General features: G+C 37.3%; 1 protein-coding gene across 1 annotated transcript in view; it reads left to right on the top strand.

The window, feature by feature from the left end:
- Nucleotides 1-18,776, top strand: part of LOC129373197 (tenascin-X-like) — a 32,709-nt gene extending 13,933 nt beyond the window's left edge. The window contains exons 20-28 of the mRNA XM_055050971.1: nt 41-298; nt 461-718; nt 10,544-10,801; nt 16,025-16,282; nt 16,467-16,727; nt 16,874-17,131; nt 17,348-17,605; nt 18,441-18,698; nt 18,763-18,776. Coding sequence (XP_054906946.1) covers nt 41-298; nt 461-718; nt 10,544-10,801; nt 16,025-16,282; nt 16,467-16,727; nt 16,874-17,131; nt 17,348-17,605; nt 18,441-18,698; nt 18,763-18,776 — 2,081 coding nt within the window. The remainder of the gene's footprint in view (nt 1-40; nt 299-460; nt 719-10,543; nt 10,802-16,024; nt 16,283-16,466; nt 16,728-16,873; nt 17,132-17,347; nt 17,606-18,440; nt 18,699-18,762) is intronic.
- The last annotated feature ends 426 nt before the right edge of the window (nt 18,777-19,202 follow it).

The following is a 19,202-nucleotide window of genomic DNA, read 5'->3' as shown; positions in this document are numbered from 1 at the left end:
TAGAATTGACATGAGGTACATTTTTATGTTTTTGTCACAGCTCCTATAAATGTTGGAGTCTTTAGAGCATCAGGACAAAATGAGACCAGCATCACTCTGCAGTGGAATAAAATCAACAACAGCACCAGCTACGTTCTCCAGTTTAATGGATCAGAGACATTCATCACAGCATCAGATGGAGATGGACCAGTGAACCACACAGTCTCTTTTCTCACTGCTGGAACTAAATACACATTCACTCTCTTCTCTGTGTTTGAGAACGTCAGAAGCAGTGGAGTACAACTTACAGCTGTCACTGGTATGATTTAAATACATTAATTCATTCACAACCAAGGTCAACAATTTTTCTATATCATGACATTTTTCATGACATCAATTACCGATGATTTTGAGAAAGTCATTCCACTAACAAAGTACAATGAATTGAAGACATAATTTATCTCGTATTCATTTCTTGCAGCTCCCCAAAACGCACAAGGCTTCACATCACTGAGACAGGATGAGACCAGCATCACTCTCCAGTGGGAAATTGTCAATAACAATGTCAGCTTCATCCTCCTACATAATGAAACACAGTTGACTATAGCAGCACCTGCTGGACAACAACCAGTACTACTGACAGTTTCATCTCTCACTGCTGGAACTAGATATACATTCACTCTCTTCTCTGTGTTTGAGAACATCAGAAGCAGTGGAGTCAGCATTGCTGCAGTGACTGGTGAGATTTATTTTTATCCAAATTTTAAACAAACCCTTTAGTAACTGATGGTAGAGAAATGAACCTTAAACCTTGGAGAAACAATTAATCAAATAACTTCAGATGTTAAAACAGTAATTTTATTTCTGTAGGCACAATCAGTGGACTTTATGAATCATTTCTAAATCTCACTGTTTTTCTCAGCTCCTGAAAATGCTGAGGGCTTCAGAGCATCAGAACAAAATGAGACCAGCATCACTTCTGCAGTGGAATAAAGGCGACAACAACACCAGCTTTGTTCTCCAGTTTAATGATCAGAGACAAACATCACAGCACCAGATGGAGATGGACCAGTGAACCATACAGTCACATCTCTGACTGCGGGAACCACATATATTCATCCTCTACCGTGTGTTTATGAATGTGAAGCAGTGCTGTAAACATCACTGTTGCTACTGGTAAGATAACTGTTAGTCTTAACATTTAACAAATGTTTGTTCTCATCTACTTTCTTATACTTCAAGAAATTGATGTAAAATAACCCTTCCGCTTATCAAATAGTTTATGGAATTGACATGAGGTACATTTTTATGTTTTTTGTCACAGCTCCCTATAAATGTTGGAGTCTTTGAGCATCAAACAAAATGAGACCAGCATCACTCTGCAGTGGAATAAAATCAACAACAGCACCAGCTACGTTCTCCAGTTTTAATGGATCAGAGACATTCATCACAGCACCAGATGGAGATGGACCAGTGAACCACACAGTCTCTTTTCTCACTGCTGGAACTAAATACACATTCACTCTCTTCTCTGTGTTTGAGAACGTCAGAAGCAGTGGAGTACAACTTACAGCTGTCACTGGTATGATTTAAATACATTAATTCATTCACAACTAAGGTCAACAATTTTTCTATGTCATGACATTTTTTCATGACATCAATTAACGCATGATTTGAGAAAGTCATTACACTACCAAAGTACAAGAACTGAAGACATAATTTATCTCGTATTCATTTCTTGCAGCTCCCCAAAACGCACAAGGCTTCACATCACTGAGACAGATGAGACCAGCATCACTCTCCAGTGGGAAATTGTCAATACAATGTCAGCTTCATCCTCCTACATAATGAAACACAGTTGACTATAGCAGCACCTGCTGGACAACAACCATTACTACTGACAGTTTCATCTCTCACTGCTGGAACTAGATATACATTCACTCTCTTCTCTGTGTTTGAGAACATCAGAAGCCAGTGGAGTCAGCATTGCTGCAGTGACTGGTGAGATTATTTATCCCAAATTTTAAACAAACCCTTTAGTAACTGATGGTAGAGAAATGAACCTTAAACCTTGGAGAAACAATTAATCAAATAACTTCAGATGTTAAAACAGTAATTTTATTTCTGTAGACACAATCAGTGACTTTATGATGAATCATTTCTAAATCTCACTGTTTTTCTCCGCTCCTGAAAATGCTGAGGGCTCAGAGCATCAGAACAAAATGAGACCAGCATCACTCTGCCAGTGGAATAAGGCGACAACAACACCAGCTTTGTTCTCCAGTTTAATGGATCAGAGACAAACATCACAGCACCAGATGGAGATGGACCAGTGAACCATACAGTCACATCTCTGACTGCCTGGAACCAGATATACATTCATACTCTATACGTGTGTTTATGAATGTTAGAAGCAGTGCTGTAAACATCACTGTTGCTACTGGTAAGATAACTGTTAGTTAACATTTAACAAATGTTTGTTCTACATCTACTTTCTTATGACTTCAAGAAATGATGTAAAATAACCTTTAGCTTATCAAATAGTTATAGATTGACATGAGGTACATTTTTATGTTTTTGTCACAGCTCCTATAAATGTTGGAGTCTTTAGAGCATCCAGAACAAAATGAGACCAGCATCACTCTGCAGTGGAATAAAATCAACAACAGCACCAGCTACGTTCTCCAGTTTAATGGATCAGAGACATTCATCACAGCACCCAGATGGAGATGGACGCAGTGAACCACACAGTCTCTTTTCTCACTGCTGAACTAAATACACATTCACTCTCTTCTCTGTGTTTGAGAACGTCAGAAGCAGTGGAGTACAACTTACAGCTGTCACTGTCATGATTTAAATACATTATTCATTCACAACTAAGGTCAACAATTTTTCTATGTCATGACATTTTTCATGACATAATTACAGATGATTTTGAGAAAGTCATTACACTACCAAAGTACAATGAACTGAAGACATAATTTATCTCGTATTCATTTCTTGCAGCTCCCCAAAACGCACAAGGCTTCACATCACTGAGACAGGATGAGACCAGCATCACTCTCCAGTGGGAATTGTCAATAACAATGTCAGCTTCATCCTCCTACATAATGAAACACAGTTGACTATAGCAGCACTGCTGGACAACAACCATTACTACTGACAGTTTCATCTCCACTGCTGGAACTAGATACATTCACTCTCTTCTCTGTGTTTGAGAACATCAGAAGCAGTGGAGTCAGCATTGCTGCAGTGACTGGTGAGATTTATTTTATCCAAATTTTAAACAAACCCTTTAGTAACTGATGTAGAGAAATGAACCTTAAACCTTGGAGAAACAATTAATCAAATAACTTCAGATGTTAAAACAGTAATTTTATTTCTGTAGACAATCAGTGACTTTATGATGAATCATTTCTAAATCTCACTGTTTTCTCTAGCTCCTGAAAATGCTGAGGGCTTCAGAGCATCAGAACAAAATGAGACCAGCATCACTCTGCAGTGGAATAAGGCGACAACAACAACCAGCTTTGTTCTCCAGTTTAATGGATCAGAGACAAACATCACAGCACCAGATGGAGATGGACCAGTGGAAACCATACAGTCACATCTCTGACTGCTGGAACCACATATACATTCATACTCTACCGTGTGTTTAATGAATGTTAGAAAGCAGTGCTGTAAACATCACTGTTGCTACTGGTAAGATAACTGTTAGCTTAACATTTAACAATGTTTGTTCTACATCTACTTTCTTATACTTCAAGAAATTGATGTAAAAATAACCTTTAAGCTTATCAAATAGTTATAGAATTGACATGAGTACATTTTTATGTTTTTGTCACAGCTCCTATAATGTTGAGTCTTTAGAGCATCAGAACAAAATGAGACCAGCATCACTCTGCAGTGGAATAAAATCAACAACAGCACCAGCTACGTTCTCCAGTTTAATGGATCAGAGACATTCATCACAGCTCCAGATGGAGATGGACAGTGAACCACACAGTCTCTTTCTCACTGCTGCAACTAAATACACATTCACTCTCTTCTCTGTGTTTGAGAACGTCAGAAGCAGTGGAGTACAACTTACAGCTGTCACTGTATGATTTAAATACATTAATTCATTCACAACTAGGTCAACAATTTTTTCTATGTCATGACATTTTCATGACATCAATTAAAGATGATTTGAGAAAGTCATTACACTACCAAATACAATGAACTGAAGACATAATTTATCTCGTATTCATTTCTTGCAGCTCCCCAAAACGCACAAGGCTTCACATCACTGAGACAGGATGAGACCAGCATCACTCTCCATGGGAAATTGTCAATAACAATGTCAGCTTCATCCTCCTACATAATGAAACACAGTTGACTATAGCAGCACCTGCTGGACAACAACCATTACTACTGACAGTTTCATCTCTCACTGCTGGAACTAGATATCATTCACTCTCTTCTCTGTGTTGAGAACATCAGAAGCAGTGGAGTCAGCATTGCTGCAGTGACTGGTGAGATTTATTTTTATCCAAATTTTCAAACAAACCCTTTAGTACTGATGGCAGAGAAATGAACCTTAAACCTTGGAGAAACAATTAATCAAATAACTTCAGATGTTAAAACAGTAATTTTATTTCTGTAGACACAATCAGTGACTTTATGATGAATCATTTCTAAATCTCACTGTTTTTCTCAGCTCCTGAAAATGCTGAAGGGCTTCAGAGCATCAGAACAAATGAGACCAGCATCACTCTGCAGTGGAATAAAGGCGACAACAAACCAGCTTTGTTCTCCAGTTTAATGGATCAGAGACAAACATCACAGCACCAGATGGAGATGGACCAGTGAACCATACAGTCACATCTCTGACTGCTGGAACCAGATATACATTCATACTCTACCGTGTGTTTATGAATGTTAGAAGCAGTGCTGTAAACATCACTGCTTGCTACTGTAAGATAACTGTTAGCTTAACATTTAACAAATGTTTGTTCTACATCTACTTTCTTATACTTCAAGAAATTGATGTAAAAATAACCCTTTAGCTTATCAAATAGTTATAGAATTGACATGAGGTACATTTTTATGTTTTTGTCACAGCTCCTATAAATGTTGAGTCTTTAGAGCATCAGACAAAAATGAGACCAGCATCACTCTGCAGTGGAATAAAATCAACAACAGCACAGCTACATTCTCCAGTTTAATGGATCAGAGACATTCATCACAGCACCAGATGCAGATGGACCAGTGAACCACACAGTCTCTTTTCTCACTGCTGGAACTAAATACACATTCACTCTCTTCTCTGTGTTGAGAACGTCAGAAGCAGTGGAGTACAACTTACAGCTGTCACTGGTATGATTTAAATACATTAATTCATTCACAACCAAGGTCAACAATTTTTCTATGTCATGACATTTTCATGACATCAATTAAAGATGATTTTGAGAAAGTCATTCCACTACCAAAGTACAATGAACTGAAGACATAATTTATCTCATATTCATTTCTTGCAGCTCCCCAAAACGCACAAGGCTTCACATCACTGAGACAGGATGAGACCAGCATCACTCTGCAGTGGGAAATTGTCAATAACATGTCAGCTTCATCCTCCTACATAATGAAACACAGTTGACTATAGCAGCACCTGCTGGACAACAACCGTTACTACTGACAGTTTCATCTCTCACTGCTGGAACTAGATATACTTCACTCTCTTCTCTGTGTTTGAGAACGTCAGAAGCAGTGGAGTCAGCATTGCTGCAGTGACTGGTGAGATTTATTTTTATCCAAATTTTAAACAAACCCTTTAGTAACTGATGGTAGAGAAATGACCTTAAACCTTGGAGAAACAATTAATCAAATAACTTCAGATGTTAAAACAGTAATTTTATTTCTGTAGACACAATCAGTGACTTTATGATGAATCATTTCTAAATCTCACTGTTTTTCTCAGCTCCTGAAAATGCTGAGGGCTTCAGAGCATCAGAACAAAATGAGACCAGCATCACTCTGCAGTGGAATAAAGGCGACAACAACACCAGCTTTGTTCTCCAGTTTAATGGATCAGAGACAAACATCACAGCACCAGATGGAGATGGACCAGTGAACCATACAGTCACATCTCTGACTGCTGGAACCAGATATACATTCATACTCTACCGTGTGTTTATGAATGTTAGAAGCAGTGCTGTAAACTCACTGTTGCTACTGGTAAGATAACTGTTAGCTTAACATTTAACAAATGTTTGTTCTACATCTACTTTCTTACTTCAAGATATTGATGTAAAATAACCCTTTAGCTTATCAAATAGTTATGGAATTGACATGAGGTACATTTTTATGTTTTTGTCACAGCTCCTATAAATGTTGGAGTCTTAGAGCATCAGAACAAAATGAGACCAGCATCACTCTGCAGTGGAATAAAATCAACAACAGCACCAGCTACGTTCTCCAGTTTAATGGATCAGAGACATTCATCACAGCATCAGATGGAGATGGACCAGTGAACCACACAGTCTCTTTTCTCACTGCTGGAACTAAATACACATTCACTCTCTTCTCTGTGTTGAGAACGTCAGAAGCAGTGGAGTACAACTTACAGCTGTCACTGGTATGATTTAAATACATTAATTCATTCACAACTAAGGTCAGCAATTTTTCTATGTCATGACATTTTTCATGACATCAATTACAGATGATTTTGAGAAAGTCATTACACTACCAAAGTACAATGAACTGAAATCATAATTTATCTCGTATTCATTTCTTGCAGCTCCCCAAAACGCACAAGCTTCACATCACTGAGACAGGATGAGACCAGCATCACTCTCCAGTGGAAATTGTCAATAACAATGTCAGCTTCATCCTCCTACATAATGAAACACAGTTGACTATAGCACACCTGCTGGACAACAACCATACTACTGACAGTTTCATCTCTCACTGCTGGAACTAGATACACATTCACTCTCTTCTCTGTGTTTGAGAACATCAGAAGCAGTGGAGTCAGCATTGCTGCAGTGACTGGTGAGATTTATTTTTATCCAAATTTAAACAAACCCTTTAGTAACTGATGGTAGAGAAAAACCTTAACCTTGGAGAAACAATTAATCAAATAACTTCAGATGTTAAAACAGTAATTTTATTTCTGTAGACACAATCAGTGACTTTATGATGAATCATTTCTAAATCTCACTGTTTTTCTCAGCTCCTGAAAATGCTGAGGGCTTCAGAGCATCAGAACAAAATGAGACCAGCATCACTCTGCAGTGGAATAAAGGCGACAACAACACCAGCTTTGTTCTCCAGTTTAATGGATCAGAGACAAACATCACAGCACCAGATGGAGATGGACCAGTGAACCATACAGTCACATCTCTGACTGCGGGAACCACATATACATTCATACTCTACCGTGTGTTTATGAATGTTAGAAGCAGTGCTGTAAACATCACTGTTGCTACTGGTAAGATAACTGTTAGCTTAACATTTAACAAATGTTTTGTTCTACATCTACTTTCTTATACTTCAAGAAATTGATGTAAAAATAACCCTTTAGCTTATCAAATAGTTATAGAATTGACATGAGGTACATTTTTATGTTTTTGTCACAGCTCCTATAAATGTTGGAGCTTGAGAGCATCAGAACAAAATGAGACCAGCATCACTCTGCAGTGGAATAAAATCAACAACAGCACCAGCTACGTTCTCCAGTTTAATGGATCAGAGACATTCATCACAGCACCAGATGGAGATGGACCAGTGAACCACACAGTCTCTTTTCTCACTGCTGGAACTAAATACACATTCACTCTCTTCTCTGTGTTTGAGAACGTCAGAAGCAGTGGAGTACAACTTACAGCTGTCACTGGTATGATTTAAATACATTAATTCATTCACAACCAAGGTCAACAATTTTCTATGTCATGACATTTTTCATGACATCAATTACGATGATTTTGAGAAAGTCATTACACTACCAAAGTACAATGAACTGAGACATAATTTATCTCGTATTCATTTCTTGCAGCTCCCCAAAACGCACAAGGCTTCACATCACTGAGACAGGATGAGACCAGCATCACTCTCCAGTGGAAATTGTCAATAACATGTCAGCTTCATCCTCCTACATAATGAAACACAGTTGACTATAGCAGCACCTGCTGGACAACAACCATACTACTGACAGTTTCATCTCTCACTGCTGGAACTAGATATACATTCACTCTCTTCTCTGTTTTGAGAACATCAGAAGCAGTGGAGTCAGCATGCTGCAGTGACTGGTGAGATTTATTTTTATCCAAATTTTAAACAAACCCTTTAGTAACTGATGGTAGAGAAATGAACCTTAAACCTTGGAGAAACAATTAATCAAATAACTTCAGATGTTAAAACAGTAATTTTATTTCTGTAGACACAATCAGTGACTTTATGATGAATCATTTCTAAATCTCACTGTTTTTCTCAGCTCCTGAAAATGCTGAGGGCTTCAGAGCATCAGAACAAAATGAGACCAGCATCACTCTGCAGTGGAATAAAGGCGACAACAACACCAGCTTTGTTCTCCAGTTTAATGGATCAGAGACAAACATCACAGCACCAGATGGAGATGGACCAGTGAACCATACAGTCACATCTCTGACTGCTGGAACCACATATACATTCATACTCTACCGTGTGTTTATGAATGTTAGAAGCAGTGCTGTAAACATCACTGTTGCTACTGGTAAGATAACTGTTAGCTTAACATTTAACAAATGTTTGTTCTACATCTACTTTCTTATACTTCAAGAAATTGATGTAAAAATAACCCTTCAGCTTATCAAATAGTTATGGAATTGACATGAGGTACATTTTTATGTTTTTGTCACAGCTCCTATAAATGTTGGAGTCTTTAGAGCATCAGAACAAAATGAGACCAGCATCACTCTGCAGTGGAATAAAATCAACAACAGCACCAGCTACGTTCTCCAGTTTAATGGATCAGAGACATTCATCACAGCACCAGATGGAGATGGACCAGTGAACCACACAGTCTCTTTTCTCACTGCTGGAACTAAATACACATTCACTCTCTTCTCTGTGTTTGAGAACGTCAGAAGCAGTGGAGTACAACTTACAGCTGTCACTGGTATGATTTAAATACATTAATTCATTCACAACTAAGGTCAACAATTTTTCTATGTCATGACATTTTTCATGACATCAATTAAAGATGATTTTGAGAAAGTCATTCCACTACCAAAGTACAATGAACTGAAGACATAATTTATCTCGTATTCATTTCTTGCAGCTCCCCAAAACGCACAAGGCTTCACATCACTGAGACAGGATGAGACCAGCATCACTCTCCAGTGGGAAATTGTCAATAACAATGTCAGGTTCATCCTCCTACATAATGAAACACAGTTGACTATAGCAGCACCTGCTGGACAACAACCATTACTACTGACAGTTTCATCTCTCACTGCTGGAACTAGATATACATTCACTCTCTTCTCTGTGTTTGAGAACATCAGAAGCAGTGAGTCAGCATTGCTGCAGTGACTGGTGAGATTTATTTTTATCCAAATTTTAAACAAACCCTTTAGTAACTGATGAAAGAGAAATGAACCTTAAACCTTGGAGAAACAATTAATCAAATAACTTCAGATGTTAAAACAGTAATTTTATTTCTGTAGACACAATCAGTGACTTTATGATGAATCATTTCTAAATCTCACTGTTTTTCTCAGCTCCTGAAATGCTGAGGGCTTCAGAGCATCAGAACAAAATGAGACCAGCATCACTCTGCAGTGGAATAAAGGCGACAACAACACCAGCTTTGTTCTCCAGTTTAATGGATCAGAGACAAACATCACAGCACCAGATGGAGATGGACCAGTGAACCATACAGTCACATCTCTGACTGCTGGAACCAGATATACATTCATACTCTACCGTGTGTTTATGAATGTTAGAAGCAGTGCTGTAAACATCACTGTTGCTACTGGTAAGATAACTGTTAGCTTAACATTTAACAAATGTTTGTTCTACATCTACTTTCTTATACTTCAAGAAATTGATGTAAAAATAACCCTTTAGCTTATCAAATAGTTATAGAATTGACATGAGGTACATTTTTATGTTTTTGTCACAGCTCCTATAAATGTTGGAGGCTTGAGAGCATCAGAACAAAATGAGACCAGCATCACTCTGCAGTGGAATAAAATCAACAACAGCACCAGCTACGTTCTCCAGTTTAATGGATCAGAGACATTCATCACAGCTCCAGATGGAGATGGACCAGTGAACCACACAGTCTCTTTTCTCACTGCTGGAACTAAATACACATTCACTCTCTTCTCTGTGTTTGAGAACGTCAGAAGCAGTGGAGTACAACTTACAGCTGTCACTGGTATGATTTAAATACATTAATTCATTCACAACTAAGGTCAACAATTTTTCTATGTCATGACATTTTTCATGACATCAATTAAAGATGATTTTGAGAAAGTCATTCCACTACCAAAGTACAATGAACTGAAGACATAATTTATCTCATATTCATTTCTTGCAGCTCCCCAAAACGCACAAGGCTTCACATCACTGAGACAGGATGAGACCAGCATCACTCTGCAGTGGGAAATTGTCAATAACAATGTCAGCTTCATCCTCCTACATAATGAAACACAGTTGACTATAGCAGCGCCTGCTGGACAACAACCGTTACTACTGACAGTTTCATCTCTCACTGCTGGAACTAAATACACATTCACTCTCTTCTCTGTGTTTGAGAACGTCAGAAGCAGTGGAGTCAGCATTGCTGCAGTGACTGGTGAGATTATTTTTATCCAAATTTTAAACAAACCCTTTAGTAACTGATGGTAGAGAAATGAACCTTAAACCTTGGAGAAACAATTAATCAAATAACTTCAGATGTTAAAACAGTAATTTTATTTCTGTAGACACAATCAGTGACTTTATGATGAATCATTTCTAAATCTCACTGTTTTTCTCAGCTCCTGAAAATGCTGAGGGCTTCAGAGCATCAGAACAAAATGAGACCAGCATCACTCTGCAGTGGAATAAAGGCGACAACAACACCAGCTTTGTTCTCCAGTTTAATGGATCAGAGACAAACATCACAGCACCAGATGGAGATGGACCAGTGAACCATACAGTCACATCTCTGACTGCTGGAACCAGATATACATTCATACTCTACCGTGTGTTTATGAATGTTAGAAGCAGTGCTGTAAACATCACTGTTGCTACTGGTAAGATAACTGTTAGCTTAACATTTAACAAATGTTTGTTCTACATCTACTTTCTTATACTTCAAGAAATTGATGTAAAAATAACCCTTTAGCTTATCAAATAGTTATAGAATTGACATGAGGTACATTTTATGTTTTTGTCACAGCTCCTATAAATGTTGGAGGCTTGAGAGCATCAGAACAAAATGAGACCAGCATCACTCTGCAGTGGAATAAAATCAACAACAGCACCAGCTACGTTCTCCAGTTTAATGGATCAGAGACATTCATCACAGCACCAGATGGAGATGGACCAGTGAACCACACAGTCTCTTTTCTCACTGCTGGAACTAAATACACATTCACTCTCTTCTCTGTGTTTGAGAACGTCAGAAGCAGTGGAGTACAACTTACAGCTGTCACTGGTATGATTTAAATACATTAATTCATTCACAACTAAGGTCAACAATTTTTCTATGTCATGACATTTTCATGACATCAATTAATGATGATTTTGAGAAAGTCATTACACTACCAAAGTACAATGAACTGAAGACATAATTTATCTCGTATTCATTTCTTGCAGCTCCCCAAAACGCACAAGGCTTCACATCACTGAGACAGGATGAGACCAGCATCACTCTCCAGTGGGAAATTGTCAATAACAATGTCAGCTTCATCCTCCTACATAATGAAACACAGTTGACTATAGCAGCACCTGCTGGACAACCAGTACTACTGACAGTTTCATCTCTCACTGCTGGAACTAGATACACATTCACTCTTCTCTGTGTTTGAGAACATCAGAAGCAGTGGAGTCAGCATTGCTGCAGTGACTGGTGAGATTTATTTTTATCCAAATTTTAAACAAACCCTTTAGTACTGATGGTAGAGAAATGAACCTTAAACCTTGGAGAAACAATTAATCAAATAACTTCAGATGTTAAAACAGTAATTTTATTTCTGTAGACACAATCAGTGACTTTATGATGAATCATTTCTAAATCTCACTGTTTTTCTCAGCTCCTGAAAATGCTGAGGGCTTCAGAGCATCAGAACAAAATGAGACCAGCATCACTCTGCAGTGGAATAAAGGCGACAACAACACCAGCTTTGTTCTCCAGTTTAATGGATCAGAGACAAACATCACAGCACCAGATGGAGATGGACCAGTGAACCATACAGTCACATCTCTGACTGCTGGAACCACATATACATTCATACTCTACCGTGTGTTTATGAATGTTAGAAGCAGTGCTGTAAACATCACTGTTGCTACTGGTAAGATAACTGTTAGCTTAACATTTAACAAATGTTTGTTCTACATCTACTTTCTTATACTTCAAGAAATTGATGTAAAAATAACCCTTCAGCTTATCAAATAGTTATGGAATTGACATGAGGTACATTTTTATGTTTTTTGTCACAGCTCCTATAAATGTTGGAGTCTTTAGAGCATCAGAACAAAATGAGACCAGCATCACTCTGCAGTGGAATAAAATCAACAACAGCACCAGCTACGTTCTCCAGTTTAATGGATCAGAGACATTCATCACAGCACCAGATGGAGATGGACCAGTGAACCACACAGTCTCTTTTCTCACTGCTGGAACTAAATACACATTCACTCTCTTCTCTGTGTTTGAGAACGTCAGAAGCAGTGGAGTACAACTTACAGCTGTCACTGGTATGATTTAAATACATTAATTCATTCAACAACTAAGGTCAACAATTTTTCTATGTCATGACATTTTTCATGACATCAATTAAAGATGATTTTGAGAAAGTCATTACACTACCAAAGTACAATAAACTGAAGACATAATTTATCTCGTATTCATTTCTTGCAGCTCCCCAAAACGCACAAGGCTTCACATCACTGAGACAGGATGAGACCAGCATCACTCTCCAGTGGGAAATTGTCAATAACAATGTCAGCTTCATCCTCCTACATAATGAAACACAGTTGACTATAGCAGCACCTGCTGGACAACAACCATTACTACTGACAGTTTCATCTCTCACTGCTGGAACTAGATATACATTCACTCTCTTCTCTGTGTTTGAGAACATCAGAAGCAGTGGAGTCAGCATTGCTGCAGTGACTGGTGAGATTTATTTTTATCCAAATTTTAAACAAACCCTTTAGTAACTGATGAAAGAGAAATGAACCTTAAACCTTGGAGAAACAATTAATCAAATAACTTCAGATGTTAAAACAGTAATTTTATTTCTGTAGACACAATCAGTGACTTTATGATGAATCATTTCTAAATCTCACTGTTTTTCTCAGCTCCTGAAAATGCTGAGGGCTTCAGAGCATCAGAACAAAATGAGACCAGCATCACTCTGCAGTGGAATAAAGGCGACAACAACACCAGCTTTGTTCTCCAGTTTAATGGATCAGAGACAAACATCACAGCACCAGATGGAGATGGACCAGTGAACCATACAGTCACATCTCTGACTGCTGGAACCAGATATACATTCATACTCTACCGTGTGTTTATGAATGTTAGAAGCAGTGCTGTAAACATCACTGTTGCTACTGGTAAGATAACTGTTAGCTTAACATTTAACAAATGTTTGTTCTACATCTACTTTCTTATACTTCAAGAAATTGATGTAAAAATAACCCTTTAGCTTATCAAATAGTTATAGAATTGACATGAGGTACATTTTTATGTTTTTGTCACAGCTCCTATAAATGTTGGAGTCTTTAGAGCATCAGAACAAAATGAGACCAGCATCACTCTGCAGTGGAATAAAATCAACAACAGCACCAGCTACGTTCTCCAGTTTAATGGATCAGAGACATTCATCACAGCACCAGATGGAGATGGACCAGTGAACCACACAGTCTCTTTTCTCACTGCTGTAACTAAATACACATTCACTCTCTTCTCTGTGTTTGAGAACGTCAGAAGCAGTGGAGTACAACTTACAGCTGTCACTGGTATGATTTAAATACATTAATTCATTCACAACTAAGGTCAACAATTTTTCTATGTCATGACATTTTTCATGACATGAATTAAAGATGATTTTGAGAAAGTCATTCCACTACCAAAGTACAATAAACTGAAGACATAATTTATCTCGTATTCATTTCTTGCAGCTCCCCAAAACGCACAAGGCTTCACATCACTGAGACAGGATGAGACCAGCATCACTCTCCAGTGGGAAATTGTCAATAACAATGTCAGCTTCATCCTCCTACATAATGAAACACAGTTAACTATAGCAGCACCTGCTGGACAACAACCAGTACTACTGACAGTTTCATCTCTCACTGCTGGAACTAGATATACATTCACTCTCTTCTCTGTGTTTGAGAACATCAGAAGCAGGGAGTCAGCATTGCTGCAGTGACTGGTGAGATTTATTTTCATCCAAATTTTAAACAAACCCTTTAGTAACTGATGAAAGAGAAATGAACCTTAAACCTTGGAGAAACAATTAATCAAATAACTTCAGATGTTAAAACAGTAATTTTATTTCTGTAGACACAATCAGTGACTTTATGATGAATCATTTCTAAATATCACTGTTTTTCTCAGCTCCTGAAAATGCTGAGGGCTTCAGAGCATCAGAACAAAATGAGACCAGCATCACTCTGCAGTGGAATAAAGGCGACAACAACACCAGCTTTGTTCTCCAGTTTAATGGATCAGAGACAAACATCACAGCACCAGATGGAGATGGACCAGTGAACCATACAGTCACATCTCTGACTGCTGGAACCACATATACATTCATACTCTACCGTGTGTTTATGAATGTTAGAAGCAGTGCTGTAAACATCACTTTGCTACTGGTAAGATAACTGTTAGCTTAACATTTAACAATTGTTTGTTCTACATCTACTTTCTTACACTTCAATAAATTGATGTAAAAATAACCCTTCAGCTTATCAAATAGTTATAGAATTGACATGAGGTACATTTTTATGTTTTTGTCACAGCTCCTATAAATGTTGGAGTCTTTAGAGCATCAGAACAAAATGAGACCAGCATCACTCTGCAGTGGAATAAAATCAACAACAGCACCAGCTACGTTCTCCAGTTTAATGGATCAGAGACATTCATCACAGCACCAGATGGAGATGGACAGTGAACCACACAGTCTCTTTTCTCACTGCTGTAACTAAATACACATTCACTCTCTTCTCTGTGTTTGAGAACGTCAGAAGCAGTGGAGTACAACTTACAGCTGTCACTGGTATGATTTAAATACATTAATTCATTCACAACTAAGGTCAACAATTTTTCTATGTCATGACATTTTTCATGACATCAATTAAAAATGATTTTGAGAAAGTCATTACACTACCAAAGTACAATGAACTGAAGACATAATTTATCTCGTATTCATTTCTTGCAGCTCCCCAAAACGCACAAGGCTTCACATCACTGAGACAGGATGAGACCAGCATCACTCTCCAGTGGGAAATTGTCAATAACAATGTCAGCTTCATCCTCCTACATATGAAACACAGTTGACTATAGCAGCACCTGCTGGACAACAACCGTTACTACTGACAGTTTCATCTCTCACTGCTGGAACTAGATACACATTCACTCTCTTCTCTGTGTTTGAGAACGTCAGAAGCAGTGGAGTACAACTTACAGCTGTCACTGGTATGATTTAAATACATTAATTCATTCACAACTAAGGTCAACAATTTTTCTATGTCATGACATTTTTCATGACATCAATTAAAGATGATTTTGAGAAAGTCATTACACTACCAAAGTACAATGAACTGAAGACATAATTTATCTCGTATTCATTTCTTGCAGCTCCCCAAAACGCACAAGGCTTCACATCACTGAGACAGGATGAGACCAGCATCACTCTCCAGTGGGAAATTGTCAATAACAATGTTAGCTTCATCCTCCTACATAATGAAACACAGTTGACTATAGCAGCACCTGCTGGACAACAACCGTTACTACTGACAGTTTCATCTCTCACTGCTGGAACTAGATATACATTCACTCTCTTCTCTGTGTTTGAGAACATCAGAAGCAGTGGAGTCAGCATTGCTGCAGTGACTGGTGAGATTTATTTTCATCAAAGGTTCAAACAAGAGTTTATTTAGTAACTGATGTTGGAGAAATGTTACATAATTCTTGGTGAGACAGTTTATCAGAAAAACGTCAGCTGTAAAAACAGCAATATTATTTGTCACTATCAGTGACTTTATGATGAATCATTTCTAAATATCACTGTTTTTCTCAGCTCCTGAAAATGCTGAGGGCTTCAGAGCATCAGAACAAAATGAGACCAGCATCACTCTGCAGTGGAATAAAGGCAACAACAACAACACCAGCTTTGTTCTCCAGTTTAAAGGCACAGAGACAAACATCACAGCACCAGATGGAGATGGACCAGTGAACCATACAGTCACATCTCTGACTGCGGGAACCACATATACATTCATACTCTACCGTGTGTTTATGAATGTTAGAAGCAGTGCTGTAAACATCACTGTTGCTACTGGTAAGATAACTGTTAGCTTAACATTTAACAAATTTTTGTTCTACATCTACTTTCTTATACTTCAATAAATTGATGTAAAAATAACCCTTTAGCTTATCAAATGGTTATGAATTGACATGAGGTACATTTTTATGTTTTTGTCACAGCTCCTATAAATATTGGAGGCTTGAGAGCATCAGAACAAGATGAGACCAGCATCACTCTGCAGTGGAATAAAATCAACAACAGCACCAGCTACGTTCTCCAGTTTAATGGATCAGAGACATTCATCACAGCACCAGATGGAGATGGACCAGTGAACTACAAAGTCTCTTTTCTCAATTCTAGGACCAAATATACATTCACTCTCTTCTCTTTGTTTGAGAACGTCAGAAGCAGTGGAGTACAATTTCAAACTGTTACTGGTAAAGATTTTAATATGATCCTTATGTAAATTTTATGAAGTATTTCGGTAAAGATCTGCAAATGGTGTCGTAAATTTTATAAAATATTTGAATTTGTTTTTAACTAAATTATTTCCTGTTTAACATTTTAGTTTATGTTATTTTGTCATTGTTTTAAAATGCCATCTTTTGCGGGATTAAATTGTGTTAAAAATTAATTGATCTCTTTTGTCTCAGCACCTAAAAATGCAGAAGGCTTCAGGTCATCAGATCAAGATGAGAGCAGCATCACTCTGCAGTGGAATAAAATCAACAACAGCACCAACTTTCTTGTCCAGGTTAACAGCATACAGACATTCATCACAGCACCAGATGGAGATGGACCAGTGAACCACACAGTCTCTTTTCTCACTGCTGGAACCAAATATACATTCACTCTTTTCTCTGTGTTTGAGAACATCAGAAGCAGTGGAGTACAACTTACAGCTTTCACTGGTATGAATATAATGTTCATTCATTTATTAACAACCAAGACAAGCATTTTTTCCTCCAAAATCCTGAAAATCCAATTGAACAATTAAGGATTCAAACCTCCTAACATCACACTGAACAATAAATTCAAATCTCAATTTAGTGGGAGAAAAATATTTCTTCTATATTGGAATACGTTGTCTAATGCCACATGCAATGAGGAAGCTGTGATGCATAACAAAAGTTTTTATAAGGGTAGAAAATAAATTAATAGAATTGGAATTTTTTAAATTTCAAATAAATTGTGAGAGCAAAAAGGCATCAAGCAGAATGTTGATTGACAAGGGTTTTAATTCATTTAATGTGAAGGAACTCAATGTTCAATATAAATATACAAGTAACAGCAAATCATTGAGACAGTCATCACTCAATTTGAAAAGACAAGCAAGTCTTGTATGGAAACATATAATTTGGCCAGTTGAACCAGTCTTTATTCTGAGTATGTATTTATATCATTTTTCAAACAGGAAGATATACTTCAATCTGTTGCACATTTAATGGTCCAAAAAAAACTTTCTTCCTTCAAACAGTAAACCTTAAAATCAACTAATCCATAAATTTTATTTTATGCCTTTGCATTTGAACATAAATGTTTGTTTTACTAGATTAGAATTTTCATATTAAAATTCGATCGAATATTATTACTTGCCTTGGAAATATTCGTAATAGAATTATCATTTGCCTTATGACTGTGGAACTCTAATCATCATCATCACCATAATATTATTTATGAAAGTAAACTTTTGGAGGGTAAAGGTTTTGAATAAATTATTTGAGTTTTATCCTTTCTTTGTTTTAGCACCTAAAAATGCAAAAGGCTTCAGAGCATCAGAGCAAGATGAGACCAGCATCACCCTGCGGTGGAATAAAGTTGGTAACAACACCAGCTTTGTTCTCCAGTTTAACGGCACAGAGACAAACATCAGTGCACCAGATGGAGATGGACCAGTGAACCATACAGTCACATCTCTGACTGCTCGTACAAACTACACATTCACTCTTTTCTCCGTGTTTGAAAATGTCAGAAGCAGTGGAGTCAGCATTCTTGCATCTACTGGTAAGATACTCTTATCTGTTTTTCACATCAATTCAAATTTTTTAATACTTACATTTCACTGTAGAACTTTTTGAATGATTAGTAAATCTAGAAGAGAAAGTCTTATTTTGTAACACCTGCAATTATAATGTTTTTATCTTGTTCTTTTCTTGAAGTCACAAGAAAATTAAATCACTCCTATATGTTTTTCTTTTCATGTCAACAAAACCAACTTGAAACTCCATCGACTGACAAACAGGTCCAAGTGAGTAAATAAACATTTTTTTATTATCTCCCATCCCCTTATTTGGACATTTTTTGTCATATAAAAATATTGAAGTTTGAATTTTTCTCAAAAACAAGTATCACATTATTTTTTTATCAATCTGCAATTTAATAGATTTCTGTTATGTTAGTGAGTTCTAAATATCTAATTTTTGTTATCAACAGGCTATGTTTTGAGATTGAGTCTGAGGTTGAAGCTTTTCAGACCAATGACAGAGACAGAAAGGGAAGATGCTTTGA

The sequence above is a fragment of the Poeciliopsis prolifica genome, unplaced genomic scaffold (genome assembly GCF_027474105.1).
Source record: "Poeciliopsis prolifica strain line A6 unplaced genomic scaffold, Auburn_PproV2 SCAFFOLD032, whole genome shotgun sequence".
NCBI lineage: Eukaryota > Metazoa > Chordata > Actinopteri > Cyprinodontiformes > Poeciliidae > Poeciliopsis > Poeciliopsis prolifica.
This window is presented reverse-complemented; position numbering and strand designations above follow the sequence as displayed.